Source organism: Balaenoptera acutorostrata, chromosome 11, assembly GCF_949987535.1.
Source record: "Balaenoptera acutorostrata chromosome 11, mBalAcu1.1, whole genome shotgun sequence".
Lineage (NCBI taxonomy): Eukaryota > Metazoa > Chordata > Mammalia > Artiodactyla > Balaenopteridae > Balaenoptera > Balaenoptera acutorostrata.
The window spans coordinates 9289534-9312339 of record NC_080074.1 but is presented as its reverse complement, the minus strand read 5'-3'; the positions used below and the strand labels follow the sequence as shown (position 1 = coordinate 9312339).

General features: G+C 55.1%; 1 protein-coding gene across 7 annotated transcripts in view; it reads left to right on the top strand.

Annotated features, from left to right (window-relative positions):
* Nucleotides 1–22806, top strand: part of CACNA1I (calcium voltage-gated channel subunit alpha1 I) — a 118870-nt gene that overhangs the window by 58467 nt on the left and 37597 nt on the right. For all 7 annotated transcript variants that reach the window (XM_057557264.1, XM_057557265.1, XM_057557266.1 and 4 more), the window contains 5 exons: nucleotides 6058–6217; nucleotides 12530–12845; nucleotides 14017–14109; nucleotides 17355–17661; nucleotides 20063–20484. In XM_057557264.1, coding sequence (XP_057413247.1) covers nucleotides 6058–6217; nucleotides 12530–12845; nucleotides 14017–14109; nucleotides 17355–17661; nucleotides 20063–20484 — 1298 coding nt within the window. The remainder of the gene's footprint in view (nucleotides 1–6057; nucleotides 6218–12529; nucleotides 12846–14016; nucleotides 14110–17354; nucleotides 17662–20062; nucleotides 20485–22806) is intronic.

Here is a 22806-nt window from a genome sequence, read left to right as displayed (position 1 = left end):
TCTTTGCCCTGGCTGTTCCCCCTGCCGGGAGAGCTCTTCCCCAGCTGCACACACAGTTGCTCTACGCATCTCGCTGGTGTGGCCTTTCCTGGCCCCCATTTTATACCAGCCTGACCCCCAGCCCCAGCCTGGCCCTCCCCATCTCCTCCCCCATTCTACTTTTTGTGTTCGTAGCACTTACCACCCAACAAATGAGGACATGTGCTTACTTATTATGTTTGCTGTTTCTCTGTCTGTCTCTCCCTACCCCTACCTAGAATGTGTGCTTCACAAGGGCAGGGGATTTGGGTGTGTGTGTGTGTGTGTGTGTGTGTGTGTGTGTGTGTGTGTGTTTGTGTGTGTGTGTGTGTGTGTTTCTGTGTTTTAGGCCGTGCCACGTGGTATGTGGGATCCTAGTTCCCGGATCAGGGATGGAACCCTCGCCCCCTGCAGTGGAAGTGAGGGGTCTTAACCACTGGACTTCCAGGGAAGTCCCTTTTGTGTGTTTTTTTAAACTGATGTATCCTTAGAGCTTAAAACAGTGCCTGGCACGTAGTAGGCCCTCACTAAATATTTGTTGAACAGATCCATCCACTCAACCGTAACTCCTACATTCATTCAAGCTGCCCTCCTCGGAGGGGCCACTCTGTGCCAGGCCCTGGGCTGGGTTGGAGGATGCAGAACACCCCTGGTGGGCCTTGCCCTCCTGGTTTCCGGCGGGGAGAGGAGGGCAGAGCTGTGATGAAGGCCGACAGTGTAACAAGTGCTGCGGTGGAGGGAGGATGGGGCTGTGGCAGCTCATTGCAGGAGCAGGAGCTCAGCCTGGGGACCAGAAGAGGCGACCACGCAGCTGAGTTTTAAAAATGGCGGAGAGATGGACTTCTGGGCGACTCAGAGGGCCCGGCGGTGACCCAGAACCTGGGCTTCCCGGGGACTGGAAGTGGGTCAGTCTGGCTCCAGCATGGACCCCGTCCTGCCGTGGGAAGTGCACCCGGCATTGCCCCTGGCAGCACAATAGCAAAGGATCCCTTATGGCAGAGAGTGGCGGGCGGTGTGAGTGGGGGCAGAGTGTGTGCAGAGGTGGGGAGTCGGGGTGCCGGGCGCATCCGCCGTCTGGCTTGAGCAGCAGGTTTGGGTGCGGCGTGGAGGACGCGGAGTGTGAGGCTTGGGGGCTAGACTGGAGCCTGGTTGTGGGGCCTGTGGGTGGGGGATGGGAGGCAGCTGGGATGAGGATTTACACTTTCCCCAGGGGGATGGTTGGGCTGCTGGAGGCTTCTAATTTTGGGGGCACCCCACTCTGAGGTGTCCTGGCCTTGGGGTGTTCCTGAGGCTGGACAGGAACCACCGTCCTCTTCTGTAGATGAGGCCACTGGGGCCCAGAGAGGGCAAGCTCTGTTTCAAGGATGCGCAGCCAGGACTGGGACCCAGATGTCCTGTTGTGGGTTGATGCTCTGGGTGCTCATCAGGGTAGGGGCTACATTGGATGTTCTGAGGACTCCGGGGTCCTCTTTCCCTTCTAAACTAGGGAAGCAGGGCCCTCAACCACGCTCATGGGTAGCCTGCAGCCTGCCCTCACCAAGGCACACCTGGCCCCCACCCCAGGCTGAAGGCCTGAAAAGTCACACTAAGAGAGCAGAACCAGTTAAGCTCATCCTGAGAGAGGAGAAAGGAGAGCCATGGGGGAACTAGACGCAGGAAGCCTTCCTAAGTATCTGGGAGTGAGAATCAGAGAAGACTGCCTGGAGGAGGAGGCTTTGGCTGGGGGACGGTGGGGAGGGAGATGAGCAGGAAGGATGGTCCGAGGCAGATGGTGACGGGTCTTAAAGGCAGTCTCTCTCTGTCTCTCTTTCTCTCCATCTCTGTTCTCTGTCTACAGTTCTCTCTCTGTTTCACTTTCCGTCTGTCTGTCTCTCTCTCCTGTACACAGTGCCAGGGGAAATGAGGGCAGAGTGGAACCGTCGGATTTGCCTTAGCTAATTACTTACTTGACCGTGGGCATAAAAGGAGGATTAGCTGGGCTCTCGCGGGGTCCTCCCTGGCTCCCTAATCGCGTGGCCCCTGTTTCCTGGTGCGGAAGTGATGAACTCGTTCTGAGTCCCTAATTAGCTAATTATGTGGTGGCTCAGTGGCCCTGGGACTCCCCGGGCCCCAGGGGGGCTGTGAAGTGAGCTGCGGCCCAGCTCAGCAGAGGGTGGCAGGAGGGGAGGAGGGACCGGGCTGCCATTCAGGGAAGCCAGCCTGGCAGGTTCTCAGGAGCGTTTCAGAACTTCAATGCCCTGGAGAACTGAGAAATGTAATTAATTGAGCAACAAAGGCTGGGCCCGGGGAGCAGGCATGGAGAAGCGGGGCTGGGATGGTGCGGAGCCGCCTCCTCCAGGCCTTTCTGATCTCACCCCTTCTCACAGCTGCCACCTGGCCCTCCGTGCTTGCCTCCTGCCTCTGTCCTGTCCTCTGTCCTGTCCTCCAGGATTACTCCTTCCCCTTTAAAGCCCAGAGCTGATCAAGCGCTCGGCCTGTTTGGAAATCTGCCCATGGACCACCCTGACCAGCCACCTAACAGAGAGCCCCGCTCTCTTTAGACCCCCAAGCACAGTCTGGATGCCCTCTCTGAATGGTCACCCCTCTGTGCCTTTGCCACAGCTCCTGGCATCCTGCAGGGCCCAGCTCGAGTCAGCCCCTCCAGGAATGTGCCTAGAGCTGCCCTCACTGCCCAGGCATGGTCCCTTTCCCCAACACTGTGGTCCCCTGACCCCCTGCTGGTAGACTGCAAGCTCTACCAGCAGGGGTAAAAAATGAGGGCATAAAAAAATGAGGATTTTGGTTTCCCCATGTGCCCAGCACTGTGCCTGGTATGCAACAGTATTTAGAAGTGTTTGATGAGTGAATGAATGATGGGGCATCAGAAAGGCCTGCAACGGACTTAACATTTGGATGGATTGCAGGGTGCTTGCTCTGTTTTCTCGCTTCCCTCTTCTGCACACCCCCTGGCTACCCTGCAGTGGGGGGGGGCAGATGTGGTGAGGTGGGGTATTGAGCCTTCACTCACCCTGGCTTGCTCTCAATTGGAGAGCAGGAGCTTGCAAGGGAGCCCCACTGCCTTTCCCAAGAGGAGGCTGACCTAGTTTTGTGGGGAGGGAGGATGGGGGTGGGCATTAATTATTGACTGGAAATCACTCCATACAGAGCTCGTGATGCAAATCCCAAATAATTACCCTCATTAATAACTACCTCAGCCATCACCCCTGGAATAAATAAAAATCTGGACAGGGCCACTGTTCTCCTTGTCACCATCCTTCCATCCTCCCCTCTCCAATATTCCACTCCTTCCCTATGACTTAGCACATCATTCATTCACAAGCAGTCATTCAATAAATGTTGGCTGAGCCTCTGCTCTGGGCCAGGACCTGCTGGGTTCCAAGAACACTGAGGTGACACAGACACAGGCCCTGCCCCCAGGAGGTTAGAGCCAAGTGGAAGAGACAGGAGGGTAAACAGATGACTACACACTAGGGTTAGAAGAAGATTGGATGTTGATGTAAATGGTGCCTCCAAGGTTGTGCAGTATGCAACCTGCACAGCTGTACATGGCACAACTGTACATCCTAGGCTAGGTCAGAGGTGCTGAGTTTGCCCAGAGCAGAAGAGAGAGGGATGGGGTTAGAAAGGGTATGGGAAGTCTTCACAGAGAGAAAGCAGATTCTTAACTGAGCTGTGGTGGCTGAATAGAGGTTTGCCAGGCACAAGAGAGGTGGAAGAGTGTTCTAGAAAGAGGGAACAGCATGAGTAAAAAAGCATGGAGGTGTGAAATCCCATGGTAGCTTTATGGAACTTTAAATAATTTGATATTGCTAGACATAGGGTGCACACTGGGGACAGACGGAGGGAGAGAGGAAGATGAGGCTAGAGAGGTAGGCAGGGTTCACAGGAATCACAGGATCTTGGGGGGTGTGCACTCAAGGGTGACCCACCAGCTCTTGACACTCTTTGGGGCCACAGACACTTGTGTGGACCTTCTCCCCAGAAAAATTCATGGCATCATACTTGCATACTTTACAGCAATTCCATAAGGTTCATGGACCTTCTGTAGTCCTTCCAGGGACCTCCCCCAACCTGCCAGGGGTCCACAAACCACAGCTTCTGTAACTGATAAGAGTGCCAGCAATTTTCATACATAGTGATGACATGCCCAGATTTGTGTTGTAGAGTGTGTTATCAGGAATCACTCCCTCTCTGTCCTGGGCTCTGCTTTCCTTGGGCTGGCTTCAACCCCAGGCAGGCATTATTCCCGGGAGGCAAATGGCCCCAGCAGCTCCAGGCTTAACTCCTCCCAGCTTGTAACTTCTGCAGAAAGAGAGCATCTCTTTTCCTGTAGTTCCAGCAGAAGTCTCAGTGCAGACTCACATTGGTCCTGGATGGAGTCACGTGCCCATCCTGGACCAATCATTGAGGCTAGAGGAACAAGCTATGCTGATTGGCCAGGCCTAGGTCATGTGATCTCCATGTCAGCCCACCCAAACCACAGGACTGGAACGGGGGAATTGGTGCTGTTTTCATAGGACTGGGAAAGGGAGCTGGGCAAAACTACAGAGGTGACCCACCTGTCTGGGGCTTGCATTCCTGCGGATTCTCCAGTGACTGGGTTGGCTGGATCTTCTTGAAGAGTCAGGAGGGAGTGGGTGACATACAGACAGTTACTGAAGCTGTGCAGATGATGTCACCCAGACTTGGGAGAGCTGGGTCCTTTTCACAGCTGGGGTACTGAGCCCACGGGGAGAGAGAGGGCATGGAGGGTGCAGATGGGTCAGCCCAGGGCAGGAGGGGCAGAGGGGAAGGATGGGGAGACAGACGTGAAGGGTGGTAAGTGTGTGGAGCAGTGCCGGAAGCTGAGCATCTCCACTTCCTCTGTGGGGTGGGAGCCCCGGAGTTTGCTGAGAGCTGGGTGTGGGCCCTGAGCTGGGGAATCTTTGTAGAGTGGTTGTTGTCTTCTTGGGCCCCTCTGCTGAGGGGCCTTATCCTCCAAGAGGGGAAGGGACTGGTTCAGGTCCCACAGGTCCCAGAGGCTAGCAGGGTGAGGATTTGAACCCAAATCTCTCTAAATCAGAGGCTACGTGCTTTCCACAGGCTTTCCCTACCTGAGGCATTTCAGGATGTCAGACCTCCCCAGGAACACATGTTCTGCCCCCCTTCCCATGCCTGCCTGAAGCCCCCTTCAAGTCACCCCGTCACCCTCCCTGGGGATGTCTATCACCACTCCCATTTCCCCATTTTCTCCTCTTTTGCCTCTGGCTTGGGTTGTTCATTGCAGCTATTTCTTAGGAAAGGAAAAGTCCTCTTCCTCTGGCTTCAGGCCAGGTCTGAGTCCCTCGGCTGGCCAGGGTTCTTCTGTAGGTGGCTCTGAGAGCTCTGCCTGGTTCCATCATGCAGTGGGCGGGTCAGCAGGGTGGTCTTGGCTGGTACTGATGTGTCCTGGCAAGGTCAGGGAACCACTGACTGCCCCGGAGATGAAGGACACTTATTAGGCACCTACTGTGCCCATCCTGGGTGGGTGCTGGGCATAGGGAGATGAGCCGGCCTCAGTCCTAGGACTTCGGGTACTTGGGGGTTGTGGAAGGAGTGCTAACTTGGTGTCAGGACACCTGGTTTAAATCCAGACCCTGCTGCTTCTTATCTGTGTGACCTTGGGCGAGTAGCTTCAGTTCTAGGAACTTCCAGTTGCCTCTTCTATAAAACAGGGATAATATTACCACCCTCACGAAGGAGATCATATTTGTGCATTACCCAGAAAAGCACTTGGCACATAAAAGGTGCTCCATAAATGCCTGCCTATTCACCCAGAATCTAGTGGAAGTGTCGTGGGGCCCAGAGCCATTGCCATGGCCTCTGGGAGGAGGGGCAGGTACCAAGGAGGAAGTCTGTCTGGTGGCCACTGAGCAGGCTGAGGGCAGTAAGGAGCCCCTGCCCATATGTCCCACCTCGCCTTTCACTGCCCCCTCTCTGTGCCTCTAACCCCGCTCTCCCTCTGTCCTCTCTGGGACCTCTGCCCCTGTCTCCCCATCCCTCCACCCTTCCCTCTCTCAGGTATGCGGATCCTGGTGAACCTGCTCCTGGACACGCTGCCCATGCTGGGGAATGTCCTCCTGCTCTGCTTCTTTGTCTTCTTCATCTTTGGCATCATCGGCGTGCAGCTCTGGGCGGGCCTGCTGCGCAACCGCTGCTTCCTGGAGGAGAACTTCACCATGTGAGTGCAGTCCCACCCCCACCCTGTACCCCCCTGCCCCGGGCTCCTGGCCAGCTTTAGCTGGGGGAGCAGTGGCGCTGAATGTTTCAGGGCTAGGAAGGTCTCCACATTGAGACCTGGTCCCAATCCTTATTTCCAGTGGTGCAGAGAGATTAAGGGATGTGCCCAGGTGAGTTGGTGGTAAGTCTCTCACGAATGGCTGGACACCAGAATGAGCACAAAAGTCCTCTGAGCTCTCAAAATTGGTATCACAAAGTCCCAGTCCAAGATAGGCCCTTAGATGCTAATTCAGTACCTAGTGACTCTTACTTAACACATAGTTTTAACTTACTTGGGAATTGGGACCAAGAGTGGAAACAGCAAACGAGAAGGAGGTCGGGTAAGAGGGGAAAGGGCAGTTAAGATCCAAGCAGAAGTGATGACAACAAGGACTAAAGAGACAGAAAACCTTCAAAGCAGACATGGAACCTGGCTTTCTAATTACAGCACAGACATTCCTATCAGTGACTCTGAGTCATCAGGGAAAGGTCAGCTCACATGTGGCCCACTTGCGTCGAAAAGCAGTGGGGTGAGCAACTCCTCAGAGAGATGATTGTCCAAAGCTATGTAAACAGAAATCAAGCTTTGGCTCTTGGAGGAGTTGCATTGAGTTGTCTGAGAAATGTGACATCTACAGAATCTCAGCGACGAGGCATAAGCAGCGTCTTTCAGTGTATATACATGCCCATATGTATTTGGACATGACTATATTTTCATTTTGTTTCACTAATATGCATTAGTGCACTCCTGCTGTGTGCCAGGCCCCAGGGAGACTGAAGTAAAAAAGCGTTTTCATTCATCCTGTCACTCAACAAACATCCAAGTGGCAGCTCTTGCCCAGCCCGTGCTCAGGCCAAGGACGCCGCAGAAGGAGGAGTTCCTGCCCCTGGGGAGCGAGGACTGCAGGAGGGACAGTTCCTGCCCCTGGGGACACTGCACAGGCGTGGGCTGGGCCTCCCTCTTGGCCTGACTGTTGGTTGTGGGGATGGAGCTAAGCTGGAGAGCCAGGGGGAAGCCTGGGGAAGGGACTGACCCGACCACCACTGTGGGCATGAACAGTAGGGTACTTGGGTAGATCAGGAACGGGGCACCCTTGTGGGTAAGAGCCCTGTGGGGGGCAGGGGTGCCCTCACTGTGTCAATCATTTGGAAGAGGTGGCCCCTGAGTCAGGGCCTGGGGCAGCAGGAGAGGTCGACCCTGCTTCTCGTGGTCTGGCCTTCAAAGATGGAGACGGGTAGGTATGAGCTCTCAGCTTTGGGTTCAGGTCTCATCCAGGCCCCTCCGTCCCATATGGATCTTTCTCTAGGTCATTCTGACATGGCCCCCTTCTCATTATCCCAGCTCAGCCCCGATGTCGCCTCGTCCTAGAGGCCTTCCCTCACCACCCCCCTCCCCCAGACCCTCTATTGCCTTATCCTGCTTGATTTTCTTGGCACTATCTCTGTCTGAAATTATGTCACTTGTGAGTTTATTTTCTTGGTTGTTGGGTATCTCTAGACCAGTTTATTTACTTGGTTAGCAAGGATGAAGTGCTCTTGTGTGACAGGGGCCGTGGAGGTGATGCTTGACTTTTGATCCCATGTGGAGACCAGGAAACTGAGGCTGGGAGAGGACAATCTTGCTCCAGGGCACCCAGCTTGGCGAAGTGAGAGATAGAATTAGAGCCTGGGTTCCCCTGACTCTACAGCCTGCCGTGACTGCCCCCCAGGGAGTGTGTGCGAAACAGCCTTCCAGGCACATGAGCCCCTCAGGAGACCCCAGATGGTCACTTGGAGTGTTCTTGATGAGCACAGAATCAGGACGATGTCACACAGCTAGGAAGTGGCAGGGCCCGGAATCTGAGCCCTGGTCTGGTGTCCTCTGCAAAGCATCTGATCCCTTCTTGCAGATTCTGTCTAGGCATTAATGCATACACACGACTATTTACACCCCAGACAGGTTTTAAAAATGAGAATTGCTCTGGCAGCGTGTCTTGAGTGTGTTTTTCATCAGTGTTTCTTATTCCACGAATGAATAAGAAGCTGGCGAGCCAGCTTCTGTTGATGGACCTTGCATGGTTTCCAAGTTTTTGCTCTTACATGCAAGCCTGCAGGGAGCATTGTGTATGCTTGCGATCTTTGTGATCAATGGCTAGACTCATAATTTCTAGTCAAAATGTAAGGCATTCCTCAGAGATATTGCGGGTTTGGTTCCAGACCACCACAATAAAGCGAGTCATACAGCTTTTTTGGTTTCTCAGTGCATATTATGTTTACACTATACTGTAGTCTACTGATTGTGCAATAGTATTAAAAAAAAGCATACCCCAATTAAAAAGTACTTTATTACCAAAAAATGCTAGCCATCATCTGAGACTTCAGTGAGTTGTGATAGTAACAACAAGGATCCCTGATCACAGATCACCATGACAAATATAATAATAATAAAAGTTTGAAATATTACAAGAATAATCAAAATGTGACAGAGACACAAAGTGAGCAAATGCTGTTGGAAAAATGGCACTGATAGATGTGCTCGATACAGGGTTGCCACAAACCTTCAATTTGTAAGAAGCGCAATAAAGCAAAGCTTAAAAAAAACGAGGTATGCCCCTGTGTCCATTTTTTTAAAATACTTTTTTTGGTTAAGGTATAAATTACACTCAGTAGCAGGCACAGCTATTAAGTGCTCAGTGAGGTTTTACCTGGGTTGTACATCCCTGTAAATCTACCCTGAGAAACTTACTGTCCCCAGCAAGGCTCCCTCCTGCCCTTTCCCAGTAACCTTCCCCCTCACCCCAAAGTAGCCACTATTCTGATCTCTATCACCATAGATTCCCTCTGCCTGTTTCTGAGGTTTCTTTAGATGGAATCATATAGGCCGTTACCTTTTGTGTCTGCATCTTTGTCTCAGTGTCTGTGAGGTTCATCCAAGTTGTTGCTTGTGTATTTCCTTTTTCATTTAAAAAAAAAAATCATCTCTAGATTACTTATTTTTTTAAAAAAATATTTATTTATTTATTTTGGCTGCACCGGGTCTTAGTTGTGGCACGGGGGATCTTTGTTGTGGCATGCAGACTCTTAGTTGCAGCATGCATGCAGGATCTAGTTCCTTGACCAGGGGTCGAACCCAGCCCCATGTTGTGGGAGCGTGGAGTCTTACCCACTGGACCACCAGAGAAGTCCCTCCTTCTTTTTCACTGCTGTGAGGATTCTGCTGAGTGAATATACCACTATGTGTTTTTCCATTCTCCTGTTGATCTGCATGGTTTCTTGTTCTTTGGCTCTATGGCTCATGAATATTCTTGTCCAAGTCTTTGGGTGGATATGGCCATTCCTTCTCTTGGGTAAATTCTCAGGGGTGGAATTGCTGGGTTAAGGGAGTGCATATGTTTATTGGCTTTAGTAGGTTTTGCCAAACTGTTTTCCAGGATGGTTGCACTAAATGTTTGCTAGCAAAGTCTAAGAGTTCCAGTTGCCGTACATCCTTTAGCAACATTTGGAATTGTCAGTCCTTTAATTTTTACTATTCTAGTGAGAGTGCAATGGTGCCTTATTGTGGTTTTAATTTGAATTTCCCTGATGACTAGTGGTGATAAGCACCTTTCCGTGTGTTTTATCAGCCATTGGTGTATCTTCTTGTGAAGTGTTTGTATGGTCTTTTGCCATGTTAAAATTGGATTGCCTTTCTTTTTCTTATAAATTTGTAGCGGACCTTTATATTCTGGATTTGAGTCCTTCGGTGGATATACATATATTGCAAATATTTGATTCCAGTCTAAGTTTTCTGTTTTCACTCTCTCTTTTTTTTTTTAATATTTTAAATTTTGTTCTTTTTCTTTAAAAATTTTTTTTCCTTTTTGTTTTTTATTTTTTTTAAATAAAAAATTCTTTTTGTTCTTTTGTATATTTTTTCTGTTTTTCTTTTATTGTCTTTAAAATTTTTTTTCTTTTTGTTTTTCTTCTGTTTTCACTCTTTAAAATATTTTTTATTTTTTTTGTTTTTTATTTCTTTAAAAATTTTTTTGTTCCTTTATATTTTTTGTTTTTTCTTTTCTTTTTAAAAATTTTTTCTTTTTTCGTTTTGTTCTTTTTCTGTTTTCACTCTCTTAATGGTGTCATTTGATTGATAAACAGAAGCTCTCAGTTGTAATGAAGACCAGATATCAATCATTTTCCTAGTATGCTTTTTGTATCCAGTTTAAGAAATCCTTTCCTAACCCAAGGTTACCAACTGTCCTCCAGTGTTTTCTTTTAGAAGCTTTCTTGTTTTTATCTTTCACATTTAGGTCTATATTCCATTTCAAATAATTTTTAGTACGACCTGTGGTTGGGGTCAAGATTCATTTTTTATATGGATGACCGATTGTCCCAGCACCACTGATGGAGAAGTCCATCCTTTCTCCACTGAATTGCAGTAGTGCCTTTATTAAACTGTCAGGGGACCATATGTATTTGGGTTGGATGTCCACATGTTAATTGTTAATGGATGTTGTTGCCAAATTGCCCTCTAAAAAGGTCATGTCAACTTACACTCCCACCAATAGTGTATTAGCGTGTTTGCACTCACCCCATACTCAATATTATCAGCCCTGAAATGTTTGCTGTTGGGATGGATGTAAAATGATCTCACTGTTATTTTTGTTTGTATTTTCCTGTTATTAGTGAGGTGAGCATCTTTTCCTGTATGTTGGCCATTTTGATTTCTTCTGTGAATTTTCCATTCTTTTGTCCTTCCCCCCCAAGTGGATTCTTGTTCTTATTGAGTTATAGGAGATTTTAATATGCTTTAGATGGTTATTTTTTATCTGTTTTATACGTTGCAAATACTTTATCCCAGGGGATGGCAAACTCCGGCCTGTTTTCGTAAATAAAGTTTTATTGGAACACAGCCATTCCCACTTGTTTACTTGTTTCTTATGACAGTTTTCATGTTATAATGGTGGAGTTGCATGACTGGGACAGAGACCATGTGGTCTGCAAAAAAATACTTACTATTTGGCCCTTTATGGAAAAAGTTTGCCTATTTTGTATACTATTGCTTGTCTCATAGAAATTTTGTATATAATCAATCTTGTCAACCTTTTCCTTTATAGATTTTGGATTTTATGTGTCTTATACAAGAAGGCCTTACCTATCCTGAGTTAACAAAAATATGTCATATTTTCTTGTGATGTTTTTGTGGTTATTTTTGCTGCATTTATGCTTTTTAATGCACCAGTTTACTATTTTAAATTTTATGATATATTTTAGTTAACCTAATATATCCAAAATATTATTATTTTCAGTGTGCAATCAATATAAACAATTAATGATGAGATAATAGACATTCTTTTTTCCTTTTGATACCATGTCTTCAAGACATGTTTATGGTGTGAGGTAAGGATCTAACTTTTTTATTTTCCAAATGGATAGCAAATGTCTTAACACCATTTACTGACTAGTCCTTCCATTCTCCATGGACCTCAAAAGGTGTCTCTATAATATACTAATTTCTCTTTTATACCTGGGTTTGTCCCTGTGCTCTGTGGTGTTCCACAAATCTTTCTGTTCCTGTTGCAATACCACACTGTAATAATAATCGTACTTGTAGAGTATTTTGTTCTCCTGTAGGGCTGCGCTCCACTCATCTTTATTCTTTTAAAAAATTGTATTGACTATTCTCCCGTTCATATAAATCCTAGAACCATCTGGCCAGGTTTCATAGACAAAAACATGTTGGGATTTTGATTGGGATTGCAGTGAATCATAGATTAGCTCTACGGGATGGGCAGGGCAGGCATTGTCATCTCTGTTTTACAGATGAAGAAATTGAGGTCCAGAGAGGGGAAGTGACCAGCCCAAGGTCACATAGATGGGAGAGGGTGGGGCAGGAAGGTATCTTACCTTAATCTGTTGCATCAGTAAAATTTAGCATTTGTATATTGAGCACCTACTCTGCGCCGACCAAACAGTGTGTGGGTACTAGGGATGCTGAGACCCAGTCCTTGCCCTAAAAGAGCTCCAGCCTCCCAGGGGAGTTGGGTGCATTTTCCCCAAGAGCAATAATGGGGGTGAGTGCAGGGCTCCCCCAGGGAAGGCTCCCTCTTGGTGGTGGGGGGAACCCTGGAACTGCCCACAGTGGGCAGGTGGGAGTTTTTGTGACCGTGGCAGAGGTGGGGAAGGGTGTCCCAGGCAGGGGGAACAGCATGTGCGAAGGCCTGGAGGCGATGGTGGCATGTTGGGCCAGTCCTGCCATGCTGTGTGGCAGTGACCCCTCCCCTTCTCCTCTTTCCCCACCATCACCTGTGGACAGACAAGGGGATGTGGCCCTGCCCCCCTACTACCAGCCGGAGGAGGACGACGAGATGCCCTTCATCTGCTCCCTGTCGGGGGACAACGGCATCATGGGCTGCCACGAGATCCCCCCGCTCAAGGAGCAGGGCCGCGAGTGCTGCCTGTCCAAGGACGACGTCTATGACTTCGGGGCAGGGCGCCAGGACCTCAACGCCAGTGGGCTCTGCGTCAACTGGAACCGCTACTACAATGTGTGCCGCACAGGCAGTGCCAACCCCCACAAGGGCGCCATCAACTTTGACAACATCGGCTATGCCTGGATCGTCATCTTCCAGGTGGGGCCCTCGGGCCTGGCACCGGCTGCCATGCTGGGGGCTGGGGGTGGGGAGGGATGGGGTGAGCAGCTTCACCTGGCAGGCGGGGCTCTGTGCTGGGGGTTTGCCACCCATGTCATTGAAATCTACCTGTTCTGCTGGCACAACAGGCACTATCATGCCCATGTCACAGACAGAGCAACTGAGGTTCGAAGAAAGGGCTGTAGGCCCTTGGGTGTATTGCCTGATGCCTCTGTGCCTCAGTTTTCTTATCTCTAAAATGGGGGTAATAACAGCTCCCCCCACCACTTGAGTGGCTGAGAAGAATAAACCAGATGGTGCGAGCTGAGCCTAGTGTGCAGTGAGTGCTCAGTCAAGGCTGCCTTCCTGCTGTCGTCAGAAGGCAGGAAGGGGCGGGTGCAGAGGGCAGTGGCTGAGAAGCCGCTGAGGGGTCTGCTTGGCACGCTTTGCTCCGGGGAGAAGCAGGGTCACAGAATTCAGAGCTGCAAGGCGTGATGTGATCACAGCCCAGCAGCTGCGTTTTGGGACCCTTCGGCCCCGAGAGGGTGGGTGGCAGTGACCTGGCAAATGCTCTGTGCATTTGCCAGAAGCGAACAAGACCGCGGTGCTGGGGGTGCCCAGCGTTCGTCTCGCCCAAGGCTCCTCTGCTTTCCTCTCTGGGAAAGTGCATGGGGGAGAGAGTCACACCAGGCTTCTCACAACCCCCCTCCCGGGCTCACCTGAGCTGCGCCCCGACCCTGCCAGGTGGGCTCTGTTAATCCCACACACTGAAGAAGCAGCCGAGGCTCAGAGAGTGGCCCGGGGGGGCGGGGAGCTGGAGCTGCAGCCCAGGGCCCCCTGCTTCCAGTCCTCCTGCCTTGGTGTGGAAGACTGGAAGGTGGGGGGCTCTGGAGCGAGAGGGGCCAGGTTAAGTCCCTGGTCCACTCCTTCCTGGCTGTGTGGCATTGGGCAAGTGTCTTGACCTTCTGAGCCTCAGTTTCCTCACTTGCATGTTGGGGATGAGGATGGCTGCCCGGTGGAGCCCTTGGGAGAAGTACGAGAGGGGACGTGTGTAGAGTGTCCCGGCACGCGGTGGGGCTTCTGGCTGGGGCACTCCCTTTGCTGCCCGCCTTTCTGGAGGCTCAGCCGTCTCAGGCGCTCTCTCTCCTCTTCTGCTCGGTCCTGGCTGCAGGTGATCACTCTGGAAGGCTGGGTGGAGATCATGTATTACGTGATGGATGCTCACTCCTTCTACAACTTCATCTATTTTATCCTGCTTATCATAGTAAGTGTCAGGGGAGCTGGGGCTCTCTGGGCAAGCTCAAGGACCCATGGGCCAGGGGACCCCAGAGTGGGGGCGGGGGTCTTTGGGAGTCCCCAGGGTGCCCCTTCAGAGCCCGGAGAGCTGAGTGGGAGAGAGCAGGAGGGGCAGTTTTTAAATGCAGCCGAACAGCAGGTGATTGAGGGAGCTCGTCGGGGGTGGCTGTGGAGGCCTCCATCACTCCTGATTGCCTTCATTTCTCATTTCTGGACGTTTAAGTCCACCCGCTGCTCCTGCGTGTCTCTCTGCCTCGTAGTCTCTGGGAATACATTCTTTTATGACCATAGCAGGGATGCAGCCTCAGGATGGAAGCTTCTCAAGGGCTCCAGCACCTCCCTCGTTTCCTGGGGCGGGAAGATGAGATGCTGTGAAACGGAAGCCCGGGGCTGCTTCCCGGGCAGGGTCTGGAGGGGAAGCTGAGCCTGGTTGTGAGCTGGCAGAACTCCCTGAAATTCTCAGAGGGACTCCCAGCTCTCGGGCAGCTCTGTCTTGTCGGGGAGACCTGGAGATGAAGGGGTGCTCTCTCCGCCCCCAGAGAGGGCCCCCTGTCTGGCCGGCCCCTCCCACCTTCCCCTGCACAGTCTCCCCAGAGCGAGCTCGTCCACTTTGTCATGCCTGACTGCGGCTTCAGCCATAGCACAGTCCCCAGATGTCAAGGTGATTCACTCCTGGGAGAGTCGCTGCTGGCTCCCTGCTGCTGCAGGGCTGGGATCTCTGGCTTCCTGGCATGGGAGAGAGCACGCTTGGGACTCCGGGGCAGCACCCCATCCTGGGCTGCTGGGACTTTGACCTGGGGGCTCAGGACAAGCTGACCTGAGACACCTCTGCTGTTGGCTTAGCTTCCATGCCTTCCTGGGGGTGCTGGGGCCTTGGACCCATGAGGAGACGCCCTAGATAGAAAGAGAGGGACCCAGGCTTTGTTCAGCATTGCCGTCCATTCACTGGCTTGTTCATTCCCTAGCACATTCAGGGAAGCCTGCTCTGCGCCAGGCCCTGAGCCGCGTGCTGGGTACTGAGCAGTGAGTCAGGCCCTCCCTGCCCCCTGGGAGCTCACAGTCTTGTGGGGGAAGATGGGCTGCAGCAGACAGGTACCAGACTGCATCTTAGGAGCCATCACCGAAGGAAGCCCAAGAGGCTGAGGGAGCCCACAGGAGGCCTCTCACCCGGCTTGGAGAAGGGATGGGGGAAGTGAGAGGCTTCCTGGAGGAGGTGATGCCGGAATTGAGCCTTAAAGGCTGGAGGGGGAAGACTCTTCTGGGCAGGGGACGCCTCACAGAGACCCTGAAGCCAGACAGAATCCTGCAGTGGGGGGACTGTCAACCACCGAGGTTGCAAGAGGAGCCTTGAGTTCCAGAGAGAGGCTGGAGGACGCTTCATCTGCTTCTCCTGATGGACTTAGGGGTGGAGTCTGGGGTTGGTAACTCCCAGCATGACCCTGGGCAGGACCCTTAGCTCCCTGAGCTCACAGTGAAGCGGGGAACAGTGACGGCACCTGGCTCACGGGCCCTGGGGAGGGTTAGAGGAGACAGAGCCTGCGGCTGCACAGCCCCTGGCACGCAGTACATGCTCAATAAATGTGCCCTGCTGCTATTATTGCTGCGACTATTGGGCCCCGGGTGGCCCTGTCACGGGAGAAAGGGTGCTGGCAGGAGGCTGAGGATGGTGAGTTTTCCAGGTGCTGGGACGCATCCAGCGAGCAGAGGCTGAGTGACCGTGCCGTTCTGTTACCCTCACAACCCTGGCCACGCAGGGGCACCTGCTTGTTTCCCAGGTGTGGACCCTGAGCCCCAGAGAGGCGAGGTGGCTGGCCTGGGCCACACAGCCGGTGAGGGGTCCTCAGCCTTTGCACGCAGGTCCCCAGGGCTCCTTCTGATTGCAGAAGTCGGCTCGTCTGAGCCGTATGTTTTTGATGGGGAAATGGAGGTGCAGAGGGGATGGGGAGCTGCCTAGTTACCCAGGGACAGCAGCCACAGAGGCGGGCTGGGTAGAGGCCGCCAGGTGTGAGCTCCCAGCGGGCAGGGCCCGTGCCCCTCACACAGGCCTGCCGAGCGGGTCTCCAGGAAACGCGGACAGAGCAAATGACTGAGGCATCTTCTTACTTTAGAGGCAGGGGATTTTCCCAGAGTCCTCTGGGCCAGGAAGCCCCCCCGCCCCCGTACCCCCCTCCTGAGCCCCAGCTCCCCAGCTATGCTGCTGGGGAGAGGAAGGAAGGGGGATCAGCGGCCGGGGCTGCGGCCTACAGGAACCTCCTGGCAGGCAGCCTGGAGGAGGGTGAAACACACGCTGCCCCCTCCCTCTGGCAGGCGAGAGTCTGTTCAAGGCTTAGCGTGTGCCTGGGAGGAGCTGCCTCTGGAAACTGGGGCTCTTCTGCCTGTGGTGGCCCCTGGAGCTGGGCCCTGGGACTTGAGGTGGCAGAATTCCTAGCACTAGCCTGGGAGCCTTTCCCCGCCACCCCATCCGAGCCTGGATAAAGACGCCCAACTAAGCCCTTTCTGAGGGAAGCTTCTCTTTTCTTGTCTGGAGGCCCAAAGTCAAGGCCGCAGTGAGGGCAGGGCTGGGGTGGGACTCAGGGCCCACGTAGCCTGAGGGGGTCTGTGCCTCCCTCCCTACCCTCAGCGCTGATGTCCCAGGTGGGAGGGCAGCTGTGGCCAAGGCCTAGGGGCCTGAGGGGAGAGGGCTTGGAAGCAGGCCTCAGGGGGGCCTGGGGAGCTGCCTGGGCCACCGCTGTCCTGAGCCCCAGCCTCCTCCCAGAGCAAGGCCTGAGCAATCTTTTCCTATCCCTATCTGTGCCCGTGCCTCTCCGTCTCTCTGGGCGCTCCGCCCTCCCCTCCTCTCTCCCTGTCTCCACCCGCCCCTGTCACTTTGTGCCTCCCACACCCTCCGTTTCTGTCCTCTCTGAGCCCGTCTCGCTCTCCCTTGGTGTCCCTCCTTGCCCTTGTCTGTCTGTACCTCCCTGTCTCTGGCTGTCTCTTTCCCTGTTCCATGTCTGCGATCCGCCCCTGCCCCTCCTCCTGTCTTCCTTTCGGCCTCTGTATCCCTCTGCTTCTCGCCCTGCCTCCGTCCCTCCACCTCCATCGCCATCTCCCCGTCTCCATCGCCGTCTCCCCGTCTCCATCGCCGTCTCCCTCTCCCACCCTCCCGCCCCTGCCCCCACCTCCTCTCACCCCACCGTCCCCTCTGTCCCTGTCCTCTCCTCCCGTTGGTCACAGGTGGGCTCCTTCTTCATGATCAACCTGTGCCTCGTTGTCATAGCGACCCAGTTCTCGGAGACCAAGCAGCGGGAGCACCGGCTGATGCTGGAGCAGCGGCAGCGTTACCTGTCCTCCAGCACGGTGGCCAGCTACGCCGAGCCTGGTGACTGCTACGAGGAGATCTTCCAGTACGTCTGCCACATCCTGCGCAAGGCCAAGCGCCGGGCCCTGGGCCTCTACCAGGCCCTGCAGAGCCGGCGCCAGGCCCCGGGGGCACCCGGCTCCACCAAGCCCGGGCCCCACGTCAAGGAGCCCAGGCACTACAGTAAGTGGCCCACCTCCCCTGGCCTCCAGAGTGCCCCGCGCAGGCCTCGTGTGCCTCTAGCTGGGGACTCAGAAACAGCACTATTTGCAAACGTGCCCTGTTTTCCCAGCACAAGCAGAAGGTATCCAGCAAGTTCAGAACCCGGATCTTCCCCTGGCAGCTCCAATCCACACCCCTGGGTCCCCTGCCCCCCTTTCCTGACCACCTGCTGGTGCCTGGCCTGGGCTAGCCCTGTGCTTGGGGGACCTAGCCCTGCCCTGGAGGAATCGTCTTCTGATCCCATGTGGGCACAGGGACTCGGGCTCCGCCCTGGGAGCCACGCTTGAAAGAATGAACAATAGTCTGTCCGTAGTCTTGTGAAACTATAAAATCCCTCCACCACTGTAGCCTGTCTCCATTCTCACCCCGCTGATCCCCCATGGGTTCCTGCCTGCTTGCTAGCACACCTGAGCAGCGATGTCGGGCAGCTGGAATGAGAGGGCCGTGACCAGCCCTGCAGAGAGAGGCAGGGCGTGCTGGGGACACACGAACACTGTGATCTGCTCCTGCCTTGGGGCCGTTTCTCCTGCTCGACTGTAGACGGTTCCACAGAGTTAGCAGCGTAGGCTTAAAAAGGGGTTTCCATTCGTTTTCTCATCTGGTCTAGAAAACAGTCCTGCGAAGGGAGCAGAGTGAGTAATATTAGCCTCAGTGTTCAGATGGGAAAACTAACGTCCAGAGGGATGAAGGGAGTCACTTAAGGTCACACAGCGTGTCAGTGACAAAAGCTCGGCATTGGGGACGTCAGAGTTGCAGGCTCTGCTGAGCCCACCTCTAGGGGGACGTGAACCGCTCCCATAAGAGGAGGCAAAGGGCCACAGGAGGTGGGCCCCACCCCAGGCCCAGTCCTGCCCCCAGGCGGTGCCCACAAGGAAGTCAGCCGGCATCAGCGCAGAGTAGGCACAGCTGTGACGGTGGACGGCCCGGCTCCCCGCCGTGGAGTGAGGATGAGGCCGTGCGCCGTGGGAGCCAGCCACCCCCAGGCCCTGCCCCTGCAGGTCTCACGTTCTGGGAACCTGAGGTTCTCGGAGGCAAGCTGGAGAATTCGTCCTCAGAGCTGCCGCCCAGCCGCCCCTGGGGGCCAGCCGTCCAAGCGTGGTCTTGGAGGAGGCTCCAGGTGGCCCGCGGGCTGGCCCAGCACGTGGACAGGGGAGCTGGGGTCAGGCAAGGCTGGTACCCCGTGTTCCTGGATGACGTGGGGAGGGGGGTTTACAGCTCAGGGCTTCCTGCTGCCGCCCATCGCCCTCTCCGTGGAAACCACGTGGAGAGAAGCCCTAGACAGGCTTCTGGAGGGAGGCCGTGCCCCCTGCCCTGGGCCTTCGTGCCTCCCCCGTCTCCCTTCCTTGGGAAACAAGTGTCAGGGGGCCCAGCCCCATGTTCAGTTGTGCTGGGAAGGGCTTTGCCGTGACCTCCAGCACTGAGGTGGCCCACCCTTGGGCTTCTGGCCGCCCTACCGGTCTAGAGGGTGACTGAGTCAGAGAGCCTTGTCCAGACGTAGGGGGGTGTTCAGAAGCAAGTGTGGAAATGAATGGTGGACATTACAGGTTTTTCTTTCCCTTTAACGTTATTTATTTATTTTTTGCTACGCCAGCCAAACCTGCGTATTCTAGGAAAACACAGACAAATATAAAGAAGGAACCAAACTATCCAGAAAGAGCCTCTCTGACACCTCTTTGAAATGGTTCACAGATCACAGAACGTGTGGGTCCAAGACCGGCCCGGCTTCTCGCACTCTCCCTGGGCAGCTCGGGGGATGACAGCTCCTGCCCCTCCCGGGGTTAACCCTGACTCAGCTGTGCAGGGTTGTGGGGGGGAGTCGTAGGGGGTGGTGCTTCAAGAGCAAGGGCTTGCCCCTGCCCGGGGCTCCTGCCCCCTTCCTCCCTGGTGATAGGCCCCTGACACGGGCAGGAGAACTGAGGAACGCCGAGGCCACCTTGGCTTCCTCTGAGGGGTGTCTCCCCTCCACAACGGCCTTCTCAGCCGTTTTCCAAGCTCCATGATGTCATGAAGCAGGACGGTGGGGAGGGGCTGGGGTTCCTGTAGGGTCTTTCGGTGACCGACCTGGGGCCACGGGGCAGGAAGTGACAGGGCGAGGACACCACTCTGGGCTCATGCCGCATATTAACCAGCAGAATCCGCCCCATGGCCCCGGTGTGTGGGTGCTCCCGGTCCCCGCTTTTCCTCGGGGGCCAACGAAGCCCAGAGGGTGAAGCTGCTTCCCCAGGAACCAGGAGCCACTTGGCCTCCAGGCGGGGCTGGCGGGTTCCAGGCAGACCCTGTGGGCACACGCGAGTGGTAACCCAGGTTGGGCCGCCTCCTGCGGGACCCGAGGCACCAAGCCCGCCCTCGGCTTCTTTTCCAGAGCCGTGCCCCCGACACAGCCCCCCGGGCTCCACGCTCCACACGCTGGTGCAGCCCATCTCTGCCATTCTGGCCTCCGACCCCGCCAGCTGCCCCCGCTGCCAGCACGAGGCGGGCCGGCGGCCCTCGGGCCTGGGCAGCAGCAACTTGGGCCAGGAGGGCTCGGGCTCCGGGGGCTCGGGCGGCGGCGAGGACGAGGCCGGCGGGCACGGGGCCCGGAGCAGTGAGGACGGGGCCTCCTCGGAGCTGGAGAACGAGGACGAGGAGGGGCAGGCGGACGGGGCTGTCTGGCTGTGCGGAGACGTGTGGCGGGAGACGCGAGGCAAGCTGCGGGGCATCGTGGAGAGCAAGTACTTCAGCCGGGGCATCATGATGGCCATCCTGGTCAACACCGTCAGCATGGGCATTGAGCACCACCAGCAGGCGAGTGTCGGGGGGGCGCCCGGGGGGGCCCGGCATGGGTGAGCCCGGGCCTGTCGAACACCCGCTGTCTGTCTATCTTCCCCTGACCTGGGTCCCCTTCAGCCACGTGACCTCAGTGCCCAGCCCGGGGCCAGGCACAGAGGGGGCAGAGCTCAGGGTGAACGAGTGACCGAATGGCCCCTTGGGGTGTGAACAGGGGGATGTGGTTCCTTTCCCTCTGAGCCTCTCAGCGTGGACACCGGGTCCCCCACGACCCGTCCCCCGCCAGTCCCTGCGGAGTCCTAACTTCCATTTGTCGCCTCTCCATGTGACCCTCCTGCCTCTTCTCTCCAAAACGGCTGGAGTGGTCTTTCCAGAGGCTGGGAGCGCCCCTGCCCCCAAACTTCCAGAGCCCCCGCTGACCTTGGCACAAAATGCAGACCTTTCCACTGACATTCAAGGCCCTTCGTGCTCCACCTGCGACATATTGATACCTTCCGCAGGTGGGACGCCCTCCTGCCCCTCACGCCCCCCACTTACTCCCCGCCTCACCACAGCCCTGCGGCACTGAGGGGCCCCAGAGTTGCCCTGCAAAGGCTGTCCCCCATCTCCCTTCTCGGCCAAACCTGTGGTTTCTTCTGTCTTCAGCTCTGGGTGCGTGGGGCGCAGGGAGGGTGTTGGTTGCGTTGATTGGTGTGTCCCAGGCCCCCTAGGCCATCGGGGGTACTGCTGGGGATTCACAGGTGAGATGAGTTCAGAGAAAGGGTCCCCAAGGGGGGATAGCACATGGAGGAGGGCATGGCTCCTGGGAAGTGGCAGGAGCACAGGGAGGATGTGTACAAGAGGGTATTTGTGGGGACACAGGATGGAGGGCTCTGGGGGGTCCGCACAGATGTCCCCAATCCATAGGTCGCACCCCGGGTGACAGCCTGGACAAGTCCAGCCCTGGATCCATTTGGAAAAACATCATTTTCTGGCTCCCACTGTCCCCCAGCTGCTAGGTGGGGTCCCTCCCTTAACCTGCACCCCTTTCCTATGAGGCACTCCATCTGGCAGTTGGTGACCCTGAGGCCCAGGGAGGGGATGTCACTGGCCCAAGGTCCCATAGCCAGTCAGGGGCCGAATTTGAACCCACATCTTTGTGTGGCAAGACTGACACCACCGCAGAGTTTAGGGTTTCGACGCCTCCTTGGCTTCCCCGTGGCCCTCTTTCTGCAGGCCCCCCCCCCCCCGCTGTGCCCCTGTGGTGGGCCACACTCTCACTTCCCTCTTCATTCGCTCACCAGGCACAGGCTTCATTCAATCTACTTCAATGCGGCCCCTGGGGCTGCCGCCACGCTCTGCTCGGAGCTGCCTGTTTGCCAGTTATTCTGGCTTAACTAAGTGTCTCTGGGGAGGGCTGGGGAGGCTTTCTGCAAGGTAAAGCTGGTGAGACAGGCAGGCTGGACCCCCTCGCCTAGGGTCCAGCCTTCTGGCCTTTGCCTGGCCCAGCATCCCCGGGGAAGGCCCCACAGGGAGCCTGCGCTGTTGGGGTGCTGGCTCTAGCTTCTGGGTGGGGCAGCACCAAGGGCGCGTGTCACAGTCCTGCTGCACCGGGGCCTGAGCACCACCCCTGCCAGTGGCTTGTGGAACCAGCTCGCGAGAGCCGATTTCCTCAAACTCAAGGATTTCGCAAGCCCATCCTTATAAACAGTTGGTAGCTTGAAATTGGCCGTGCTGGGAGTATCTACACCATGGAAATTGACATACGCTGCAAAGCAGGGCTATTTTTCAGAGGCCCCTTTGCCAGTGTACTACTGGTTCCTGCCTTCTCAGCCATCCCTCCACGGCAAAACACGGCGGCCAGGGTGGCTGCATCCTCTGGGTCCAGCTTCCCCCTCTCTCTGCAGCCCCAGCCTCAGGCCAGGCTATGGTCCCTGCCCAAGCCTCCTCAGGGTCTTCCTGCCTGGCCCGTCCCCCCTCACTCCTTCTGCCACGTCCTTTTGGGCAAACTTTCTAGCCTCCCGATGGGGGAGCCTCTTCTCTCTGGCACCGTAGGACCCCTCTTGGTCCCCCCACTGGGTTGCCCTCAGTAGGCACTCTCTGCCCCTTCAAAGGATCCTCCCTGGCCTCCTCATCCACGAGCAGGTGCCCTAACTTCATGCCCTTTCCGTCATAGGGATCGGCTCCCTGGCACCTACTAAGCGCCAGGCCCCGAGCCAGCCTGGTGTATTGAGTCCTCACAACCATCCTCAAGGCAGGTATTAACACCCCCCCTCCGCCCCGCAACCCTGGCTGCACTCTGAAGACCACCGCCAGAGAGCTGCAATCCGCTGCTCCAGGTCTGGGCTCCATCCCTGCTTC